Here is a 22,674-nt window from a genome sequence, read left to right as displayed (position 1 = left end):
TGGAAATACCATCAAGATGATTAACACCTGGCCAATTCCAATCATTAGATATACAGCTGGAATAGTAGACTGGGCTCAAGCTGAACTAGAAGCCCTGGATAGGAAGACCAGAAAAATAATGACAATGAATCATGCCCTTCATCCACACAGTGATGTTGACAAACTCTACTTACCAGGGAGCATTGATAGGCGTGGAATGTTGCACATACACCAGACAGTTGAAGAAGAAAAAAGGGCATTGGAAGAATATCTGAAGGACAGTGAAGAAGATGCACTAAAGCTACTACACCATGAAAGCTTACTTAATACCAAAGAAACTAAACTGGTGTATAAAAAAGACCAAATTAAGAATAAAAGAGTTAGCTGCTGCAAGAAGATCGCACAGACGGGCTACAAGCAATGGCATGACAAAGTAGCAACAATGGTGCATTGGGATATCTGCAAGAAATATCATTTGCCTGCAAGCAAGAACCGGTGGGACCACAACACAAACAGACAAAGTAATAGAAAACAAAGAGGCTAAAGTGCTCTGGGACTTTAGAATTCAAACAGACAAGCACCTGCCACACAACATCCCGGACTTAACAATTGTTGATAAGAAAGACAAAGAAGTCTGGATAGTGGACATTGCAACACCTGGAGACAGCAGAATAGGAGAGAAAGACCTGGAGAAAATCACAAGATACAAAGACCTGCAAATAGAAGTAGAACAACTATGGCAAAAGAAAGCAAAGATAGTACCAATAGTTATAGGCACCTTAGGTGCAATCCCAAAACATCTGGAGCACCACTTGAAGACCACCGGCATTGACAAAATCATAGTCAATTGCAAAAGGCAAGTTTACTTGGAAATGCTTATATCCTGCAATGATACCTTTAACACCATCAAACAACAGCTGTTTTTCCCAGGTCCTTGAGAGGGACTCAGTAGGGGAATAAAAATGCCAAGTCCAGTCTAAACATCTGGTTGACTGTATGACCAACCATGAGGAGGAGGAGAACAAGAGGATGAAGAAGAGGAAGAATTATTATCATTATTACCATACTAGTGGGCTCTAAGCATTTTAAGGATATTAAAATAATCACAGGTAACTTATTACATGAAATCACTAAAATTGAAAGTAAGATAATCCATACAGGCAGCTGTGACCACCATCAATTCCCAAGGGCCTGTGGAAAAGCCAAGGTTTTACCCACCTCCAGAAAGCCATGAGAGCGGGAGTCATCCTTGCCTTAGGGTGGAATTTAGGATGGGTTTTACTGATCTCTGCTGTAACTGATGCATCCTGTGGGAGATATTGCTGTGCAGTTGAGTTGCACAAGAGAAGTAACAAAAAAGCACATTACTGCACAGAGCTTGCACACTCTTTTATGGCATTTGTAGTGGCCCTGTGAAAGTTAGTGCCTGGCTATGGATGTTAATGTGAGTTTCAGAAAGCAGCCTGAAAGGTCCTGGAAGAAGTCACTCCGAGGGACCCACAGATGTAGGTCTCCCCCAATATCCCGATGCTCCAGCCGTCAGAATTCCAGGGGATGGCCGACCCTTGGCCTGTTCAGGGCTCCTGTGGGTGGCTGGACCTGACAAGCGCTTTGTACTCCATTTCCATGGGAAACACTTTCCTTTTGGCCAAAGAATAGAAGGGTTCTTCCGACGCCTTCAAACAACTGAGAGGCAGTTCCTCGCCAACTTGGGCTCATCTTGAAAAAGCGAAGCGGAGTCCGGGACGGCCCGCTGGGGTGGCACGACCCAGGGTCGCGGGCGGCCATCGCTCTGCTGCTGGGCACCCAGATCGCGGCCAACCGCTGAACGCCGGAAGGACCGCGCGTGAGCGTGAGGAAAAAGGGGTGCCCGCGAGCCGGCGGCAGAGGGTCCCGGTCGGCACTTTCGGGTCTTCTGTCCGCGGCTGTCCCTTGTCCTGCGCCTCCCACCTGGCCGCTCGAGCGCAGAGCCGCCTGGCAGAACGGCCAAGCCTTCCTTCAGGCCCGCGCGGCGGCGCCCGCTCGGGCTCCGGGGAAGAGTGCGGGACGCCGGCGCCTGGCCCGGCCCGGCCCGGCCTTCCCTTTCCTTCCCGGAACGGCTCAACCCAGGCAGGCGCTGTGCCCAGCCTACCCGAGAGACGCCTCCGCCCGCGCGGACAGCCCAGGCGAGCCCTGCCCTTCCGCGGAAGAGGGAGCGGGGCCGCCCGCCGCCTCGCGTCATTTCTGGGAAGCTGCGGCGAGGCGGAGGCGCTGCTCGCGGGGGCGCCTCACCACCCACCGAGTGAGCGGCGAGGGGCGAAGCGAGCGCCGGCCGTCCCAGGCGCGGTGGGCAGCGAGGGCGCCACTGCCCGCAGCCTCGGCCATGGGCGCGCGGAGGACCGCCGCGGCGGGGCTGCTCTGCCTCCTGTGGCACCGTAAGTTCCGCTGCCGCGCTCGGGCATCTCTGCGGCGAGAGGGCGCGGGGGGCGGAGGGCAGGAGCGCCGCGCTGGAGCGGGCTGGGCGGCCGGCGAAGGGAGCCGCGGTCCTCCCCGGAAGGGCAGGCGCTCCCGGCTCTTCCAGCGGCCCGACAGCCGTGTCGGAGCGGGGCCCGGGGCAAGCCTCGGCTGCACGCAGGCGGCCCCTTAGGTTTCTCCGGGCCAGGCTCCCAGAGGCAGCGGGGCCACCACGGAGAAGGCCCCGGCGCGGAAAGACAGTCCCCGACCGGGGCGGTCCAGGAAGAACGTGGACTTCTGCCGGGGGAGGGGGGGGGGTAAAAAAAGACAGGATGGCAGGCACGATCAACTCCCCCCGTTGGCAGCCCCCCTTTTTACAAGAATGGCATGCACGTAAAAGGCGTAGCTCTTTTCCCAGGCACGGGAGGTTTGCGGAGGACAGGCGTGCTAGCTGCTGGTTGGGTTTTTCTTGCCTTAGTTTGTGTGGAGTCTTTGTGAACTGCCTAGAATCGCATTTGCAAGAGGGCGGCGGTATAATAGCTAAGTAAATAAGTAATAAAAAGGGGCAAAGCTGTGAATGCGCATCTGCAGCGTCCTCCTGACTTTTTTCATACCGAAAAAGTCGCACGCAACCCCACCCCATGGACATTCCGTGGAAACCTTCTTAAATAATTTTATTTTGCTGAACTGGACAATTAATGATAGACCAGTATTAATTCAACAGGATTAACTTCAGACTTAATGCTCATAATAATAGAAAGGGGGAAAAAGCTGGAAATTAATTTATCAGCAGAACTCCAAAAATGACCATGCTGTTCAGAAGTCCTCTTCTGTGCCCTTCATGCAAAGCAACAACCCCCTTTCAAATGATGACATAAATTTTTCTTTCTAGTGTTACATGGTAATTCTTTTAGCTAACCTCCATGTTGTCTTGATAGATCCTAAATTCTGAGAACATATCCAAGAAGAACATGTATAGCTTTAATTCACAGTAGTTGATCCAATGCCCTAGTAACAAATGTAATGCTACACTATTAATATTTTTGACAGAGCCAAATAGTAACCTTGTTTTAAAAGCACAGGAAAACAGTTTCATATTGCTTAAAGCAGTTCTTCACTGGTTTACTAAGACAAGACATTCAAGTTTGTTATTCCGGTTCATCAGTTTCCTTCCACTACAGGTAGACCTTGCTTACCAACTGCTCCTTCAGCGGCCGTTCAAAGTTACAATGCGCTGAATAAGGGGACTTGCGACTGGTCCTCGATGTTGTGGCCGTCTCAGTGTCACTGCAGTCACATGATCACAATTTGGGCACTTGGCAACTGGCCCGCATATACTACCGTCTCAGCATCCTACGGTCACATGATCACCATTTGCGACCTTCACAGAACAACTTCTGACAAGCAAAGTCAATGGGAAGCTGGCAGGAAGTTGCAAGTGGTGGTCACGTGACATTGTGCTTAACAACCTGCAGTGATTCGCTTAATGACCGCAGCAGAAACTGACGAACTGCCATCGTAAGTAGGGCACAGTCATGTGACTTTTCACTTTATGACTGTGTTGCTTAGTGAAAGAGTTGCCAGTTCCAATTGCGGTCAGTAAGTGAGGACGTTCTGTATTAAAAAGGGTTACCAACCTACAAGCTGCAGTTAGTTTCTCCAAAACCTGTAACAACGCCTGAACTAGTAGGAGTAATCTGGACCAAGCCTAAAATAAATCAGACTTGGTTTTTTTTTAATTTTGCAAGATTTTCAAAAATAGAACAGTATTTCTATTGTAGTTAGTAGTTGTGAAAGTAGCTATGCTGTGAGAGGCCATCTTATCCCAAAATAGCTGCAAATGTAAATCTTTCAAAGTTAAAATTTTCCATCAAGTAAGCTTTTCGCGAGTATACAGGTCCCCAGCCCAAGACTTTCCATGCCTGGGTTGCAGCATGAAGCATACGACAGTCTCGGCCAGCATTCCAGCGGGGTTGAATCATAACTCTCCAGAAAGAGGCGGACTTTAGCTAGAATGACCTCCAAGGATAAGCTGGAAAGTTAAATCCAGCAGCAGTGAAAGCCTTATAGGATGTCCTTGCCAAAGAAATATTGTATGTGGCTGCACTTATGGAAGCACAAACTAACCCTAAGAAAGAGCAGCCTGCACCTTCTATCGCAGCCCCACTCTTTACTTATTTGCTATTTATAACCAAGGAATCTCCTCTAGGCAGGCTGCTTCTGCTTATATCCAACCAAAGATATTTACGCAGGCCTTCTGAGAGTCCTGTTGTTTCAATGGAACTAATTCAACTGTGTAGCAATGCAATCCAATCTGCAATCCCACAAATGTTCCGTAGGGTTGTTTTGTTTCTGCTCCAAGAGACGAAGAGGCCTGCTTTTCTGAAAAGGATACGGTCCAGGTGGGGCTTTGGGAAGATCACCTTGAGCTATGCTAGACCGTTCATCTGAACAAATCAGCTTCATCAAGTAATTATTCTTTTGTATATTCCTAGTTGCGTCTTCAAAGCATGGCCAGCCGAGCTGCCACACAGATTCTGAAACCGAACTGGTTTGTCGCTGGGAGGTGGATGCCATTACCAACTGCACCGCCGAGTTTAAACTCCTCTACCGGGCAGAATCTGCAAGGTAAGTATTAGCAAAGCTGTGTGTTGTGTTGAAGGGTATAACTGCAACCATGCCTTTGTTTAAGGGCAGGAGGTACGGAATCAGTTATGAAGCAGAGAGCCTCACCGTTGCAGGGATTGGGGAACCTGGTGGTCAACTTTGCAATCCACCAGGGACCACCAAACACCTTGGCAGTAGCTGTGCAACTTCCTCCATCCCTGCTCACACAGCAACATGGTGTTGACTTGGGCCATTGACATGATCACCATCAAGCATTCTCTTCTACTTGATGATGATTGCATGCCATCAAGTTGGTGCTAGGGGAGACCATCCTGAGATGGGGGTGGGTTGCCTTCAGTACGCCAATGATGGTTCACTTCACTTCTTCAAGGCAGCAGATGCCTGATGATTGCCTGATCCCTGTAATGGACTGGATGAGGGCTAGTGAAGGGAAGATGTGCTGTGCCCGGGACAGCCTGTCATAGCCTGTCATCAGTTATACCTGTGACACCAGGCTTGTCAAGCACAAATACTTGGTCTCTAAAAGTGAAGAGGTAGACATATGTCTCAGCAGCAGGATTTCTTTAATGACTGCAGCATCTATTTCGTGAGCCTGCCCATAACCACTTGCCCTTCAGCCCCAAAGGTTTGGAACTGTTGCTCTACCCACCCCAGTTGTGACTTCCCATCATGGAAGGAGGCGTCTCTATGACCCAAGGGGTGCAAGGGTATTTGGGACCCTGCAGACCATCTTTGACTAAGCAGAGGTTGCGCAGAAATGAACTGAGGGTTGTGTGCTTGAAGGACTCTCTTGTCATTCTTCCAGGCAGTCACAGGAATGTGTTCCGAAGAATGAGCAAGGCCCAGGCGCTGCCTCCCACTGCGTTTGCATCATTCTGGGGCTGAACTACAGAATATTCATGTATGACTTAGTGCTGGTCAGGACAGAGAACAGGGCCAAAGTCTGGAACGTGACACTGGACACGGGACTTATTAGTAAGATACCCTTTGCTTTTCCTACAAACCTCTTTCCACCCCTAGGCCAGTCCTAAGGAATAGCAATTTGATTTCAGGTGGCAGGATGGGGATCTCTTGGCATGATTAACATGCTGCATAAGAAAAAGGAGGTGGAGAGAATTCATTTGCAAGACTGGGTGCCTTAGTAGAAAATACCTTCAGTGCCTCACTTGGTTCTGCTTCCAGAACGGCAGTTGTATTTGTTCCCCGGGCAAAGATCACAAAGAATTCTGTAGCAATATCCTAGTGGTTGGTATCTCCAGCCTCCTGTAAGAACCGTGGTACTCAGTTCCCAATGAAAGCAACTTCCATTGAAACCAATGCAGGTTCAAAGAAAAGTTCATTTATTGGAAAGTAGTTAACAGCTCTAAAGCATAGCTGGAACTGAGTCCCTGCGCGCCAAAACTTAGTTTTGCCTCACCCCCATTTCACCCCCCCTTCAGTCTTGGAATCTCTCTTGCGCATGTCAAAGATATCCTCAGGTTCTCACATTGGTATGGCTTTGGGCATTCCTGGAAGTGAGATAACAGCTTACCTGCGCCTAATGATTCACATTCCCCCTCTTCCCCCCCTTCCCCCCTCTCTTTGTAATGGCAGAAATGAAGCAAGCGAACTAGCGGTCCAAGTGATTGATTGCGAGGGTTCTGACAGCTCCTTCCTCTTCTGCCTGGAGAGTTCTCAGTTTAACAGAGGGTTGGTGTAGAGCGGGTGGGCAGGAAATGGAACCCGTGGGTTTAAGGGACATAGAGGGCAGGAGCCGCCGTGGGGCTTCCTCCAACAGTAGCCCCTAAAATGGAAAAAAGTGAGAAAGGATGTAGAGGGGCTTTGAGTCGCCAGTGCTCCTTCTGCAGGGTTTTCCTTTCCCAGATCCTTCTTGTCTCACCTCTCCCCATCTCAGCGTTCTTTTCTACTCCTTCACAACTGCAGCGAAGCCCAGGCCCCTGATAAACCTGACGGCTGGAAAGGGGAAAGACCGCACATTCATCCTTACCTGGAAGCGGGATTACAATTCAGATGTCCTTTGCAAAGCTGCAGCAAAGTATGAAGTTGCCTATTGGCCGAAAAACCATACAGAAATGGTAAGCAAGCCCCCCCACCCCCGCCCTGCCCTTCCTCTGGAAGAAGACTGCAGATCTGATGGATGATGGCACAAACTGAACGTTTAGCTGCTCCCTCAGCAGTCATAAGAGGATGGCCAGACTTTGCGCACATTTAATCCTAAGGCAAAACTAATCCTGAGCTAGCAGGAGCCTCCACTTCTTCTCAGGAGACATCTAAAAGCAAGAGTTCACATGCTTCTAAACCAGGTCAAACCCCAGCGCCCTGAGTCTTGCCTTGGGCCAGAGGCAGTCTGTCCTCTGAAAAGAAAGGAGGCCTAGGTTATTCTTTCAAGGTAGGATTTTTAAAATTTTTTATTTATTATTAAATTTAGACGCCGCCCACCTCCCCCAGAGGATGCCTCTGACAACTTCATGTTATCTGTAGAAGAACATCTCTTCTGCAAAGCTGTTGTTAAATTGTTCTTCAAATGTCTATGTGGGCTAAGGATTGCACTGCTATTCAGTAGCGTATCACAACCACATGCAAAAATGTAGGCAGGGCTGGGAAATTTTTCAAAATGTTTTTAAAAGCTAAGAAAATGTTAAAAACCCATAAAGCATACAGACATACAAACTAATGAGGGATGTGCATTAAATCCATGACTTGCCAGGTCGTAGAAGCCCACAGGACCCTCCCTCCTTCCAGCCTTGGCAAAGGCCACATTCCTTCAGCAGCCATCTTCCAAGAGGGATTACCATGTCTGTGGTCCTGTGGTTACGACTGGGGAGAAATAGAAAGAAAGTGGTCACTTCAGGATTCAAGGACATATGGGGGGGGGGGTATGCGTGTGTGTGTGTGAGCCCCCTAGGGTAGGCCTGACCAGGAAATCAATTCCACAGGAAGGCCAAAACTACCTGGACTGGGATTGGCTTCAATAACAGCACCTTGCTAGTCTGATTGTGCAGACCCTCCCCTCCTCCTTATACCCCAGTGCATCAGGGCGGGTCTGTCTCAGCCTCTTCCAGATGTTATCTTGCTCCCCAGGACTTAAGGAATGTTTCAGCCCTCTTTGCCAAGGTAACAGGTCTTGCCTACTTCCCTCAAAGTCATCTCCCTTACTCTCTGTAGCGTGTGTGTGTGTAGCAATATAACTGACATGTGTTTTTCTTTTCCCAGAAACTCATTCTTCCAGAGGTCTTGCCCCACCATAAGATCTTTGCTGACAAGCTCCGCCTGGGGTCCACCTACGAAGCAAGTGTGCGCTACAAATTGATATTATGGGACGGAACCTGGAGTGAGTGGAGTGCTACATGTGAATGGTTAAACGGTGAGTGGGTCAAGGCCCCTTTTGCTCTGGGGAAACTGCTCCTCATTACCCCACGGAAGAACTGCAGAATGGCCTTGTCCAAAACTGGGAGTCTTCCTGACTGTTTGCTGTGTTCCAACTATGCTGAATTTGTGCACCCATCCACAACACTTCTGCAGTGGCTTCCTATGCACCCCAACCCCCAGGAAAATCCCTAAACGTTTCCAGCTAAGAATTTTTAATATTTCTAAGATGTTGTACTACTGCAGTTAGCTGGAAGCAGGATTAAAGAGGAGACACCACACCACACTTACTCTGGATCAAGGTTTTTCTATACTGTACAATTCCTATTCAGCAAAGAACTTTTCCAAGTTCTTAATAGCATTTACCTTGTGGGGTAAGATTGTTCCCATTCAGTGTGATGAATTTCCCCTTAATTTATTAGATTCCTTCAGGGAGAGGGATTGGACTTAATCTATTGGTTTAGTTGCATTTTTTTCTTTTGTTATGGCAAAAAAAAAAATCACAATCTTGTCTATAGATTATAGACAATAGAATAATTATGAAAATCGAGTAATTATAGCCTAAATAGAATTAATTAATTACTAAAAGATTTAGATATGTTGTGTGGGTAGGAGTAAGACAGAAGCAGCAGCATTTTGCTAACGGAAGCAGTACAGTACCTTTTAAAAACCTATTTTTAGTTTTTTGGCAGCAGAATTTCACTACTATGAGTATTTCCGTAGCCAGTCAAGACTGGAAATACACAAGTAATGGAACACACCGTTTTGGTGAAGACATCAAGTGCTGTCCATTAGAAGTGACAGGATGAAGGAAGGAGAGGAGACCATGTGCAGATCATCAGCCCTGCAAGGCTCAGAAGAGACCGCCTGAAAAGAAAAGCCCTTTTCCCCCGCCTGTGGAAGTGCAGGCCAGATTCTGTGAATGGAAACCTGAGCAGAGACTGTGCTTAAAAATCTTAGGATACGCTAGGCCTCCTTCGTCTCATGAGAAACTTTTTAGAGGAATGCGGAAATGGGTTTGGCATGCGAAATCGGGAACTAGAGGAGCGCTAGGTTGCGGCAACCCCCATCTCCTGTCTTGGGCAAGAAACAAAGAAGTGCCATGGTGTGAAGAGGAACCCACTGAACCGCAGTCTGACTGTGGGAGCTCTGCACCCAGACATCATAGCCTCGCTTCCTTTCACTTCTCAGTTCTTGCCCGAGCCTTGGGCACGCATTTCACTCCATCTTCTTCCTCTTCTGCTCTTGACATAAGGAGTGCATGGGATCCTGGGAAGCAGCATAGATGCAATGGTAAGACAAGCAGTTCCTTCAAATGCCTGACAGCTCTGAAGGAAAATATTACGTCCAGACTGACGTAAAGCTCACTTATGACCATTCAGATCAGCCATTTCCTGCCCCCTCAGCCCTTTTAACTCATCAGTCTGAGCCATCTGCATTTCTGAAGATGGTCCTGGTCTTTGTATCTTTGTACTATCTTTGTAGAAACTATCTTTGTAGAAACCTGGTCCTGGTGAAGTTTGTTTCCTCCTCAGACCAAAGAGTCATTTAGAGGAACTATGTCAGCAAGATCAAGACAATTTGTGTGTGGCACTGACAGCTTGCATTATTAAAAATAAGAGTCCTATCTGTCTACAGCAAAGAGGTGACGGCAGTCTGTGGCGCGTAGCCTAATTTCAAAGGCCTTCTATAAATCATCAGTTCGGATCTCTGGTAACAGCTATCTGTCCCTTTCCTGCAGAAGACGGGTGGCCCTGCTCACTTTAAACTGCTTAATTTAGCTTGCCCACAACATAGCCTCTTAAGAAAAGGCTGGACAGCTGGCCCTCAAGGATGGCTTAATTGGTTTTCCTGCACATTGCAAAGAATCAGACTAGAAGATCCGATCCTTTGTGATCAGTGGTCTTTTCCAATTCCACAATTTTCATGACTTTATAGCCTTCCAGTAGATTGCCTCTGAATGAACCCTTTAAAGAGAAAAGGTTGCCCATTCTTGGTGACTCCAATTTCTGGAGTGGCCCTGTCAGAAGCAGCCATCCTAGAGGAGCTCAGGGCAAAATTGGCATTTACCCATTTGTCCCTGACTCTGGGCATTGTCTACCAGTCTCAGAAATTCCTGATTTTCAAGGAAGGATAGTGTGGAAATGTTAGAACGTTGGAAATCATCTGGTCCAGCCCTCTGCAGGAATCTGCTACTGCGGCACCCACCTGTTTAAACGCCCTCAGTGAAGAAAAGTCCCACCTCCTAAGGCAGTCTGTTCCATTGCTGAACAGCATTTACCACTAGGAAATTCTTCTTGATGTAAAACCCAAGTCTTGTATTTCTTAGTAAAACGCAAAACTTTCTTCTACATGACAGCCTTTTAGATACCTGGAGGCAGCTGTTGTGTCTCCCTACAGTCTTCTCCTTTCCCAGGCTAAGTGCCTCTAACCCTTCCACATTTGCAAGTCCTTATTATGTTAGTTGCTTTCCTATGAATATGCTCCAGATTGTCAACATTGTTTATAAAATATGCCCAGAACTGGATGCAATAATCTATGCAGAATAGAGATTAATTATGGTTTCTCTTGATCTTGACACTGATTTTGACTTCTGTTGATGCTGTCGAGCATTGCTGTTGCTGTTTCTACAGTGCCATCACACTGTTGGCTCAATCTGTTGATCCACCAAGACACCCAGATCCTGCCCAATATGGTCTCCCCCATCATATACTTGTTCCTTTGATTTTTCCTTCACAGACATAAGTCTTTGCATTTGTCTGTGTTGAAATTCATCCTGCTCATTATTCCAGTTTGTCAACATCCTCCTGAATCATGACACTAAGGTAATCTTAGGTATATACTATCCCCCCTATTTTTGTATCACCTGCAAATTTGATAATCATATTTTAATCCTTGAACCAAGTCTAAATATGGTGAATATTACAGGGCCTAGAATGGAGCCCTGTGGCATTCCACCTAGTACCTGTTTCAAGTCATTGATATACATATACTTGTTCAACCATTTCTGTAGATGGATATCTAATGGATAGTCCAGCCCACGTTTGCCATCTTGTCTGCTAGAATCTCAAATTTTCAAAGCAATTACTATAAATTCTTTGAAGGGCTTCTTGATGTACAGGTAGTCCTTGGTTAACGACCATTCATTCAGCAACTGTTTAAAGGTGTGACAGCACTGAACGAGTGGTACTTACAACCAGTCCTCAAAGTTCCAGCCGTCGTAGCACCCCCACAGTCATGTGATTGTGATTCAGGCGCTTGGCAACCAGCTCACACTTCCAATGGTTGCAGTGACCCACAGTCATGTGATTGCCATTTGCAACCTTCCCTGCCAGCTTCCCACAACCAAAGTCAATGGGGAAGCTGGCAGGGAAGGTTGCAAATCGCTTCCATAAGTCACTCCCGCTGCTTTTTCTCCCGAGGAGCCCACTACACAGTACGAGATCCTAGGGTTAGGATTATTCACCACAGCATCCCTCCCCCACTCACCCAGACTTGCGTGGTGCAACAGCACTCTCCTGCCCAGCCACACTCCATAGCACTCACACACCCACTGGCCTGCTTGCAAGCCACTCAGGACTTGTGACTTCCTGCCAGCTTCCCCATTGATTTGGAAACCAGCAGGAAGTCACAAGTTTTGGTCGCGTGAGGTTCTCACTTAACAACCTGCAGTCGTCACCTAGCAACAGCAACTGGAAGTGCCAGGATTACCATTGTTTAGTGATATGGTCATGTGATGTCATGCTTTATGACCACATACTTAGCAACAGAAATTCCAGTCCCAATTACTGTGTTAAGGGAGGACTACTTGTATTTGTGCATCTTTTACATTTCTTTTCTCCAATTAAAGTTTAACTGCCTGGATTAGGGATCTATGTTCTTGCTTTGCACAATCTGTAATGTACTATGTACAGAGATTGTTTTATGTGAAAAGATTTGTAATGTTGAAATTAACCATTTAAGCCAACCCCCAGATCAGCATAAGAATCCAATTTAAGCGATTCCTAACAGATGGCTTTGCACCCGGCATTTAATGCATCCAGCAAAGAAAACCCACGGCTTCTCTCAGTCATGGGTTCCTGTGATAGAATGGAATTATGAAGGCCAGGCTCAGGGAGATAAGCATTTTCTTAGTTCACTGAAAGAGCATGGGAACTACAAGAGGATGAGGCTAGCACCTCCCTGAGGAATTCATGGTGTTGTGGCTGGCTGGCTCGGGAGCTGGGGTTCTAGTCTGCGAAGATTGATGTCAGCCCAAGGAACTCCAAGAGACAATGCAAAATCAGTTCAGCTATGTTTATTAGCTACAACCTCTAGCAAGAATCTTCCCAGACTGAAACCCCAGCTCCGGAGCCAGCCAGCCACAACACCGTGAATTCCTCAGGGAGGTGCCAGCCTCATCCTCTTGTAGTTCCCACGCTCTTTCAGTGAACTAAGAAAACGCTTATCTCCCTGAGCCTGGCCTTCATAATTCCATTCCATCACAGTTCCATGTCAAACTGTTTTTAGCTGCCAGAATCCTAACCCTAACTTTGCACCTGTCTCTTTTAAATTTCACTGTCTTTCTCTCAGCCCTTTTCTCCAACTTACCAAGATCATTTTTATTGTTACTTGTGTCTTCTAGGGTATCACTACCCTGTTCAGTTTTGTGCCATCTGCAGATTTCATAAGCTTGCTTCTTACCTCTTCATCCAAGTCATTAATCAAAATATTGCAAAGTATAGAACCTAGGACTATCCCCAATTTATACTTCTTTCTGCTGTGATGAGGAGGCTCTGATGATCACTGTATAATTTTCAAGCCAAGTGTATATATCCAGTCCAGCCTGCACCTACTGTAACTAGCTTGGTAATTAACATGTCATGGAGTGCTTCCTCAAATATATTGTATCTGCAGCATTTGCACAAGCTGCTAAGGAACTTAACCAGTCAAAAATGAGATAAGATTTGGCAAGATGTGTTCTTGCTCACTTCAGGTAATTAGTGCATCGTTTCCAGGGTGCTCATAGCTCCATCTCTCTGTTATCTGATCTAGAATCTTCCCGGGCATCATTGTTAGACTGACTCCTCTCTGGTTTGCTGGACTTTCTTTTCCTATTCCCTGGTCCCAGAGATTTAAACTCATGGCATTTATTCCATGTTTCTATCAGTCTCAATCTCCCAGCCATCTTGAGCTCCATTCCCACTAGCTTCTCTCATGGAAACATACTTATCATAGCTTGGGGTGGGGGGCGTTGTTTGCTCAAAATTTGTCAATGATTTCTCAGAATGAATATAGAAAAATGGTTTTTCAGACATGCTAGATAAAGGGTCAGCCAGATTATCAGTTAGGATGCAATTCATCTGGTCCTTACAAGTTGTACAAGTACAAGTTGTTCCTTGTATTTCTCTCAGTCCATCTTGTCTCCCATCCTGCCTTTCACAGTTTTTGAGGTGAAAAACAGAGCCATACATTAGCACCACTTTTATTCAATTTCTGTAAGAATGATGTGGTAGACACCTTAGTGACTCAAATCTTCACCCACTAAAATGGGCCGAAAGGCATATTGCTATTCTGCTATGTGCAGATGATGCTGTGCCTTTTCCAGGACCCCTAAAGGACTTCAAAGAGCCTTGAGAGCAATTTTGCACTACACTCCAAAGGGGACCCATTGGAGATTAATTTCTTTAAAACAAAAATCATGGTATTTGCTGATGGGCCGAGAACATTTTCCCAACCTGTCAGTGGCGATGCCATTAAACAAGCGCTATGCTTTAATGGCAACGGAACAGCCCATGGTGATTCTGTCACCCAAATGGCGCCCAAGAGTGCAGCGGCTGTTTTAAGAGCCCATTGCCCTAGGGGGAGGGGCAATAGGTGGGTGAGCCTCTCAGTGTGGTGGTGGTGGGGTTAGTTATATGTATTGAAAATGTTCATATAATAATGACAAACTAAAAAGAAAAAAAAAGCAGGAAAGTTCAAGAAAGAAAAAGAAAGCAGTTAAGAAACATATAGATGACTTCTGACCTTCTTTTCAACAGATAATTACATTCTTATTGTCCCTCCTCCCTCTTAAATATTTTACAAGTCCCTTCACCCCTTCATTTAGTCCTCGTCTTTCTTAGTCTTCAAATCATCAATTCCAATTTTCTTGTTTCAGCAAAAAGTCCATATAAGGCTCCCAGTCTTTCAAAAAAGTTTTTGTTGCAGCCATTTCTGCAAATTCTGACATTTTCACAATCCATTCCTCCACTGTGGGAATTTCATTATTCTTCCATCGTTGTGCATACCTTGCTGCAGTTACCATATACGGTATCAGTTTACCATGAGTCTTTTCTAATTCATTATCCTTAAGTCCCAGTAAGAAGAGTTCTGGTTTTTTACCAATATTAAAATCCTTTGCATCACTTTATGAATTTGTGACCAGAATTTCTTAGCTTTCTCACAAAACATGATAAAATGCCCCCTCGTGCTTTTCACACTTCCAGCACTGGTTTGAAATACCCTTATACATTTTTTATAATTTCCCTGGTGTCATATACCAACAGTGCATCATTTTATAGAAATTTTATCTTAAATTGTAACACAGTGTGAATTTAATACCAGTTACCCACATTCTCTCCCAAGTATCCTTCTCTATGTTATATCCAAACTAAGCAGTCCATTTTGTCATGCAATCTTTAACCTGTTTTTCTGTTTCAAATCTTAACAAAAGTTTATATTTTTCTGCTATTACATGTTTATCATTTGTACATAATTCCATTTCAGTTTTATATTTTTTAATTCCAATTGTCTTTTTTATCCATAATAAACTTTTCTTTTAACTGTGCATATGAAAACCTTTGAAAACTATATCCTTCTGCAATCAGTTGTTCTCTTGACTTCATTTTCATTCCTCCTTCATCCTGTATTAATAAATCTTAATATGTTAACCACTGTTCTCTGTTTGCTGTTTCTCTTCTATAAAATGCTTCCTCTGCTGAGGTCAATAAAAGTATCTTCAGGAACAGCCTGGATTTGTATTTATTCCATATTCTCAATATGGCACTCCTCACATAGTGATTTCTAAAATCCACATTAACTTTGTCATAATATAAAAACCCACACCAGCCAAACCTCAAATTATGATCTTCCAATTCTAACGTTCTCTTATTTCTCAGCAAAACCCATTCCTTCATCCAAACCAAACAACAGGCTACAAAGTACAATTCATAACATCTTTCATTCTTTCAGCTAAGACCATAGTAAATACTTTATAATCATTATTCAGTAAAGAAATTGGTTGGGATTTTTTTGGTAAAATAGGAACTTTATGAAGTCATTGTTAATGAATTAAAGCAATATTTGCTCCTTTCAAACTCTCTGGTATCAATCTCTTTTCCAAAATGGGGTTCATCATTATTTGCAAAGGTTTTATCAATTCATTTTCAAAGCATTGTGGTAAGATGCAGGTAATCCATCTGGTCCTGGTGCTTTCCCTATTTTAGTCTTTTTTTAATTGCCTCATTAATTTCTCTTATTGTTATAGGTCCATTCATTATCTGCTTTTGTTTCTCCGTTATTTTTGGTAGCTTTGTTTTCTTTAAACATTCATTTACTTTCTCATTTGAAATCTCTTTGCCTTTGTATCGTTTTACATAATATTGTTGAAAAGTCCTTTGCATGTTTACATTATCTGTTACCATATCATTCCCTTTTTGTAATTTTAATATAATTTTCCCCTCTTTCTTTCCTCAGTTTATGCTAGCCATTTCCCTTGCTTGTTTGCTGATTCAAAATTCTTTTGTTTAGCAAAATTCATTTTTGTTTCCATTTCTTTAACCGTCAACATGGAAAACTGGCATTGCAAAAGTTTAATTTGTTTCAAAATACTTTTACTTCCTGGTGATCTTTTTAATTTTTTAAATTCATCTTCTTCACTTGTATCTCCACTAAGATCTTTTTCATCTTCTTTTCTCTCTGTTTTTTCAATTTAGTATTCTGTAGTATAAATTGTCCCCTCATGAATGCTTTACCTGCATCCCAAACTCTTTTTTACAGTCCTTAATTACTGATTCCTTTTGTCTCATTTAGTCTCCATCTGTATGTTCTCTATTTCTTCTTGTATATTAAAGTCACTGGATTATGATCAGAAAAAGGTTTTGGTAATATCTCTGCTTTGCTAGTCCATGTAGATAATTTCCCCAAAGTCCATAATGTATCAATTCTTGAAAAAGAGCTGTGCCTCTCAGACGGTCCGTGGGACGTTGAGCACAGCTGTTGCTATATGGATTCAGTTAGATTGTCCTCAGGCACCTTTATGTTGTTGTCTCCTTTTCTATTCACCCCAAGTTGCCTCTGGCAAGATAGGCAGCTACATAAATGGATAAAAGCCCCCAGCACAGCGACTGTACCTTGTTGGGAGGTAGATGCAGAAAGATCCCATATTTGTCAATTTTATGTTGCCACAGTTGCTCTGTTTCTGAATAATATTTTCTTATCTTGTATGCCTTATTTTATTCTGTAAATTCTATTCTGTAGCTCTACTCTGCAGTTTTTATTTAGTAAGTGTTATTTAGTCTGGGTCATTGACCTGTAATAAAGAATTTGATTTGATTTGAACAATATTATAGGATTTACCACCCAGCAATATGCAGAGTTTCTGCCACGGGGGGACAAGAGGTCCTGCACCGTTGCACGTAAAATCAGGCGCAGCTGAACCTGCTTGAGGATGGTCTGTTTGGAATGGCAACTCCCAGCGCCATGTTTAGAACCACTTGCATTTTCAGTGAAGCTCTTAGATACGTCTTCTGTCTTATATTTATCCTCCTCATTTATTTTAATCCTTTCAATTTTATCCTACTATTGAGTGAAGCTTTATTTCTTTTGGTTAAAATTATGTTTTTTCCCACCTGCTGCTTATGTTAGTCTTTAGGTCTGCTGCTATCTTTGCTTGGGCTGGTTAAAGACTGCAGTAAAGAAGGACTGACAATTTCCAGGTGAAGCACATTGCTTTTTGTTGGAGAAGACGGAACCAAAACAGGAATTGAGCAGCTCCGCTTCTTCTTTATCCCCTTTTAATGTTTCCCCATTGCCACTAAACTATTGATTCTTTCTTTTTCCTTTTATGTTGAAGGTATCTAAACAAGCCCTTTACCTTATTCTCAGCACTGTTCATTGAGCTCAGCTCATTCAGAGCTTTGTTTTCCCTGATGGCGGCTCTGCAATTCTGGCCACTGCTGGGTGCTCTTCTTCTCTTTCAACTTCCTGTTTATCTTCATTTTCAACAATTTGTGAAGCCACCTTGTCTCATACTGCCCTCCATTTTTTTCCCTCATTGTTTGCAATTATGCTTTTAATATGCTTCTTCAGGAACTCCCACCCATGTTGAAGTCCTTTTCCCATTCATTCCTCCTGCTGCGGGATCCTGCTTATTTTTCTCTGAGTTCACTAAAATCTGCTCTTTTGAAGTCCAAGATATGAGTGGAGGTTGCCTTCCTAATGGGGTGGGTCCGAGGAGAAGATGGTGTTGTGAATTCCTTTGGTCAAGAAACAATTGTTCTGCAGCAGCCTGGTTGTGCCAATCAGTGTAAAGTCTTCCCTGTCAATTAGCATCAAGTCAAGGATAAGTGATCCTCTTGTGCCTTCCTCCACCCTGAAGAAAGTTGTCAGCAAGACAGGTCAGGAATTTCCTGGAAAAACCTTGCTTGGCAGAGTTTAACCAATGCCAGGGTAGCTAAAGTCTCCCCTCATTATTGCCTGTTTAGCAACAACTCCTGGGACACACCTTGTCGGCTTTAATATGGAATCAGGTGATGGCAGGGCACTCTTCACCAGAGACTGACCCCAGATCAAGAAGGTCTGGCCATTACAGGGATGGCATGGCGTGGCATAAGCAGGAAAAGGTCAGGTGTGTGAAAAGCTATCTTGGTAGTGCTCCCCACCCACACCTGCACATTCTTCATGGAAACATACATTTATCAAGATGCCCGGCCTCCTCACAACTTAGGCCAAGGCATCTGGCAGTGCAGGACCTTGGCCAGAATTCTCTCCAGCTGTGCTACTTGGGCAATCCTGTGTTGGTGCTGATCTCCATCATTTCTCTTGGTGTAACCATTTCCTTCCTTTGCAGATTTTGAGCCCAGACCTGAAAAGGAATCCTGGACGTTTATTCCTTGGTTGTGTATCATGGTCATCGTTCTCATTCTCTCCTGCTACCTCAGTTCGCTTTGGTGGGTTTCATTTATCAGCTTGCTTGATTGTTCAGTTGATAAGCCGCGTCAGCCATTCAAGCAACTCTCGGCCACCTACAACAGTTAAATCAATAAAACAAGTAGAAAACAGTAATAAACCACAACAGGAAGTAAATATTACTATACTGGGGAAGGAAACACCGAGAACCAGGGAATAAAATCCACATCTCAGGGTGAGATCAGAAATCGCTCTGTCCCAAGCCTGCTGAAAGAGCCATGTTTAAGAGCTTTTCTAAACAGCAGCAGGATTGGAACTATGCGGATCTTGGGGTGCGGGATACTTTCCCACAGGCATGGCCAGCCACAGAAAAGTCATGTCTCAGAGTTCCTAACAAGCTGACATAATTTTAACAATGGGACCTGGCGCATGGCTGCTCTGCTGGATCTAGCAAGATGGCAAACATACCTGGAGATACGCATCTAGCCAGGCCCTGAGCCATGAAGGGCTTTGTTGGTGACAACCAGCACCTCGAATTCCACCCAGAAGCTGACTGGCAACCTGTGCAGTTTATGGAACGGAGATGTTATCCGGGTGAACTGAGGTGCACCCATTACCATTCAGACTACTGCATCTAGTTACACCAGATGCAGCTTCTGACTGGTCTTCAAGGGCATACCCATGTAGAGCGCATTGCAGTAGTCCAACTGTGAGGTGACTTAATTCTTGATGAGGAGGATTCTTGATCCAACCCCATCAAGAATTACAGTTGGAAGATCCCTAGTTACCTCTTCCATGAATCCACACTCGCTCAGTCTAGTTAAGATTGAACCTGCACCTGTTCCTCCCCATCCAAAGCCTACCAGCGTCTAGTCATCAAGACATAACCTCACAGTATCATCGATCAGCCAAGGGTCAAGATCTACAATTGGGCATCGTCTGACCCCATGCTGGCAGATGACTTCACCCAGCAGCCTCATGTAGATGTTAAATAGAAGTGGAGAGAGATTCCCCGAGGAATCTCCCAAAGACAGGATCTCAGGCTCAATCTCACCCCCGCCCCTGCCAATCCCCCAGCACTGATTGGGACCAACCTGAAGGAGAGGAGAGGAACGACTGCAATATAGTGCTCACTCACATGGATGGTCAAGTTGTACCTCATAAAAATCACTGGTGCTGGGGTCTTAAAGCCTCAGATGTTTGGGGCATCCAGCACAGAAAGGGTCCGTCTGCTCTCGTCTTCCCGTCTTCCCGTCTGGCTGTCGCCTGCTCTTGTTGGGCAGTGGGCAAAGACAGTAATTCCTGAAAGTCTGAGTGGGCTGCAGCTCCAGGCTTCCCTGCCTTTCTTTGGAAGCTGGGATGGCCCTTTATAGGCTCATAATGAAGTGAGTTCTTTTCTTCATTTGCAGGGTGAAGAGGAAATGGTGGGATGAGATCCCAAGTCCAGCCAAGAGCAAAATGGTAGAGGATATGACAGCGAGAAAACTGGTAGGCAGCCCCCAGGGTGGCTCCTTTTTTGGTGGCCAGAGTACCTTCCATGCAGGTATCCTCAACCATCCTGCTTCTTTCAGTTTTCAGTTTTTGGCATGATGGAGACAGCAGCAGAACACAAGACAGTTTCCTGTGACTCCCGCAGACGGTACGTAGAGCGAATAGCAGCTTTTTCTTGCCTGTAACAAAGACCAGGGGCTCTGGCCCATTACTGGCTGTGGAGCTTTCTGTGTCATCAAAACAACCTTTCCCCGAGGAGGAGGCTGCAGCATGGTGGGGCAGAGATGCAGGCGGGAGCATGAGGAGGAAGGCAAACCAGCAAAGGGGCCCTCATGCCAATGGTAATGTGATCATCGTGTCTTTTCTTCCCCACATACAAACTGTAGACAGTTTCAGAGCAAAGGTGGTGCTGATCTTCCTCACCAGCCTACGAGAGCGAACTGGGAGCCCTTTCTAATCCCTGAAGTCTCTTTGATTGACGGCTCTCTTACAACGTGCAGCAGTGCAGTAGGCATCAAACAAGGAAGCCCGGAAGAGGAAGAGGAAGAGATGGATCACGTCCCACATGAAGACGCCCTGGCCGGTCTCTTCAGGGACCTTCTGTGCGGCGGCGTCCTGAGCACAGGGGATCTGGGGCCCCCAGCAACCTCCGCCCAAAGAGGTTGTACTGCTCCAGAGAAGTGTGACTGTCTGGAGGGCTTCTTCCAGCCTGTTTACCAAGGCTGCAGCATGGTGTCCCAGGCCTGTGAGAGCTCTGGGCCTGAGCATTCATGCCTGTCCACTCCTGAAGCACGAGCCAACTGGCTGCCTGGGCTGGAGAGCTCACCAGCTGCTCCCTCTGGCACCATCATACCTGGCAGAGCCAGTCCTCAGGCCAAAGACAAGTCAGAGGGTGGCATGGCCGCCCCCTCTGCTCCAGGCTACAAGTCCATCAGCAGCCTTGAGGCTCAGGCTGGGAGCAGCTTCAGCCAGGCTTGGCAGCAATGGCCTTGTCTTCCTCAGGGAGGCCAAACCCAGGCCCAGGGCAGCCCAGGACCCAGCCTTCTGCCTCCAGGGACAGAGCCACTGCTAGGTGCTTCCAGAAGGTTCCCAGCAGGTCAAGACTCGCTGTCCCTTTACGGATCAGCCACAGAAATGTGGCTTTCACCTCCACAGCAGGGAATGGCCTTGGAAGCCTCTGCTCTGCTTGACCTCAGAAGGCCAGGGAGCCTGTCTGGTCCAAAGGCCTCTCTCCTCTCTGGCTACCGCTCCTTCAGCTGTGCTCTCCAGAGCAGCGTCTCCTCCCAGGATTTCTGCTTGGAGTCCCCCTATAAGGCTTTCCTCAGCTCAGTCCCCTTGGACCCCAGTCTGGAGGCGGCGCAGGCTCTTGGCAGCCCAGCTTGGCCAAATGCCCCTTGGGGATGGGTGGGGACAGACCTCTGACCAGCACTCGAGCGTTCTGCCATAAAAGGGAGCCCGTGCCAGGCACTAAGGACTTTCATGCCCCTGAGTTGCTGAGCAGGGAGCAGGAGAGCCTCCATCCAAGCCTCAGATGGGGGGGTCCTGCTCCCATTTCACGCCTGGAGAACACAGTTGCGCTCTTGTGGGGAGAGGGTCTCTCTCAATGTCAGGACCCAACAGAGTTGGCTGGAGAAAAACCAGGGCAATGACCACCTCCTTGACGTGGGACAGTTGGCAGAGCCTGTGGCTGGGTCACCCAGAACCTGCCTCTTGGAGGGAAGCTGAGGGGCATAAAACAGAGGCTTTTCAGGGGCAGGGGATTCATTAAAACCGCAACAAAAGGGACTCCATGAGCGTGCTTAAAGAAACCTCAGAGCTAAACGGGCTTTGCACCTTTTCAGACAGAAGCAGATAAGCAGCTTCTGAAAATCCATTTCCCCACTTCACAATCCTGGAGTGTTTTGTGAGCTGTAAATGGGGAATTTGCATGGCTGCCAAGGGGGGTCAGGAAGCCTGCACCATGGGATGTATTTCCCCCGACTCGTGGCCCTTCCCGATTTCAAGGCCCTTCGTAGAGCTGCTGCTATGGAAGGGGACCTGGTTGATCCCGCTTCACCTGGAAGGCGGCTGCTGTGGGCATCTTGCCAAGCCCACCCTGCTCACATCCCCCTTGGCTCCTGCACTTCCCAAACCTTGACTGTGAGTGTAACATTAAAGACTTTTATCCCTCCAATTGATCTTCATTGCTCTTACTGCAGTTGAAAATCTGCCATGGGTGATGGCTGGAAGGGAAGGGTGGGCTGGACTGAGGGTCCCTCCTGGGAAGAAGGAAGGCCACCCCCCTCTTGGGGTCTCTGCCTTGCCTGGGTGGGGCAGAATGCTCTGGAGCCCAAGGGTCTTTCAGATCTATTATGGTTGGTATGGGGGGGGGCAGTTCAGGACAGGTCTTCATCTGTACCTAAAGGGGAAGGTCAGAGAAGTCCTGCATATACACACACGCACACGCACATGCTCTGATTACCCCATCCCATGGCTGGTTTGGAATGAACCCTTTTACAACCCTGCTGTTGTACAGGTTAGGTAGGTGCATCTTGGGTACCTTTTGCTCTGGCTCCACCCCTGGCTGAAATGCATCCAAGGTCTGAAAATGGATCCTGTCCCCCCTCCCCCAAACTTGGCTCACATCTA

At 46.3% G+C, this 22,674-nt stretch overlaps 1 protein-coding gene across 2 annotated transcripts; it reads left to right on the top strand.

The window, feature by feature from the left end:
* Window positions 1-1,925: 1,925 nt before the first annotated feature.
* IL4R (interleukin 4 receptor) lies at window positions 1,926-22,219 on the top strand. Of its 2 annotated transcripts, none has more exons than XM_088151893.1 (9): window positions 1,926-2,393; window positions 4,908-5,040; window positions 5,846-6,015; window positions 6,964-7,115; window positions 8,254-8,404; window positions 18,497-18,596; window positions 19,965-20,043; window positions 20,127-20,194; window positions 20,433-22,219. In XM_088151893.1, the coding sequence occupies exons 1-9, from the start codon at window positions 2,342-2,344 to the stop codon at window positions 21,466-21,468; spliced, it is 1,941 nt and encodes a 646-aa protein (XP_088008019.1). In that variant the 5' UTR covers window positions 1,926-2,341; the 3' UTR covers window positions 21,469-22,219. The 2 variants fall into 2 exon arrangements, with proteins under 2 accessions (XP_088008019.1, XP_088008025.1); XM_088151899.1 differs by lacking the exon at window positions 1,926-2,393 and adding an exon at window positions 4,660-4,814.
* Window positions 22,220-22,674: the final 455 nt, after the last annotated feature.

Source organism: Python bivittatus, unplaced genomic scaffold (assembly GCF_059951505.1).
Source record: "Python bivittatus isolate LINGU-HERP-01145 unplaced genomic scaffold, Pbiv_v1 ctg000030_np1212, whole genome shotgun sequence".
Taxonomy (NCBI): Eukaryota; Metazoa; Chordata; class Lepidosauria; order Squamata; family Pythonidae; genus Python; species Python bivittatus.
The sequence above is the reverse complement of the archived record's forward strand: the minus strand, read 5'-3'. Positions and strand labels throughout refer to the sequence as shown.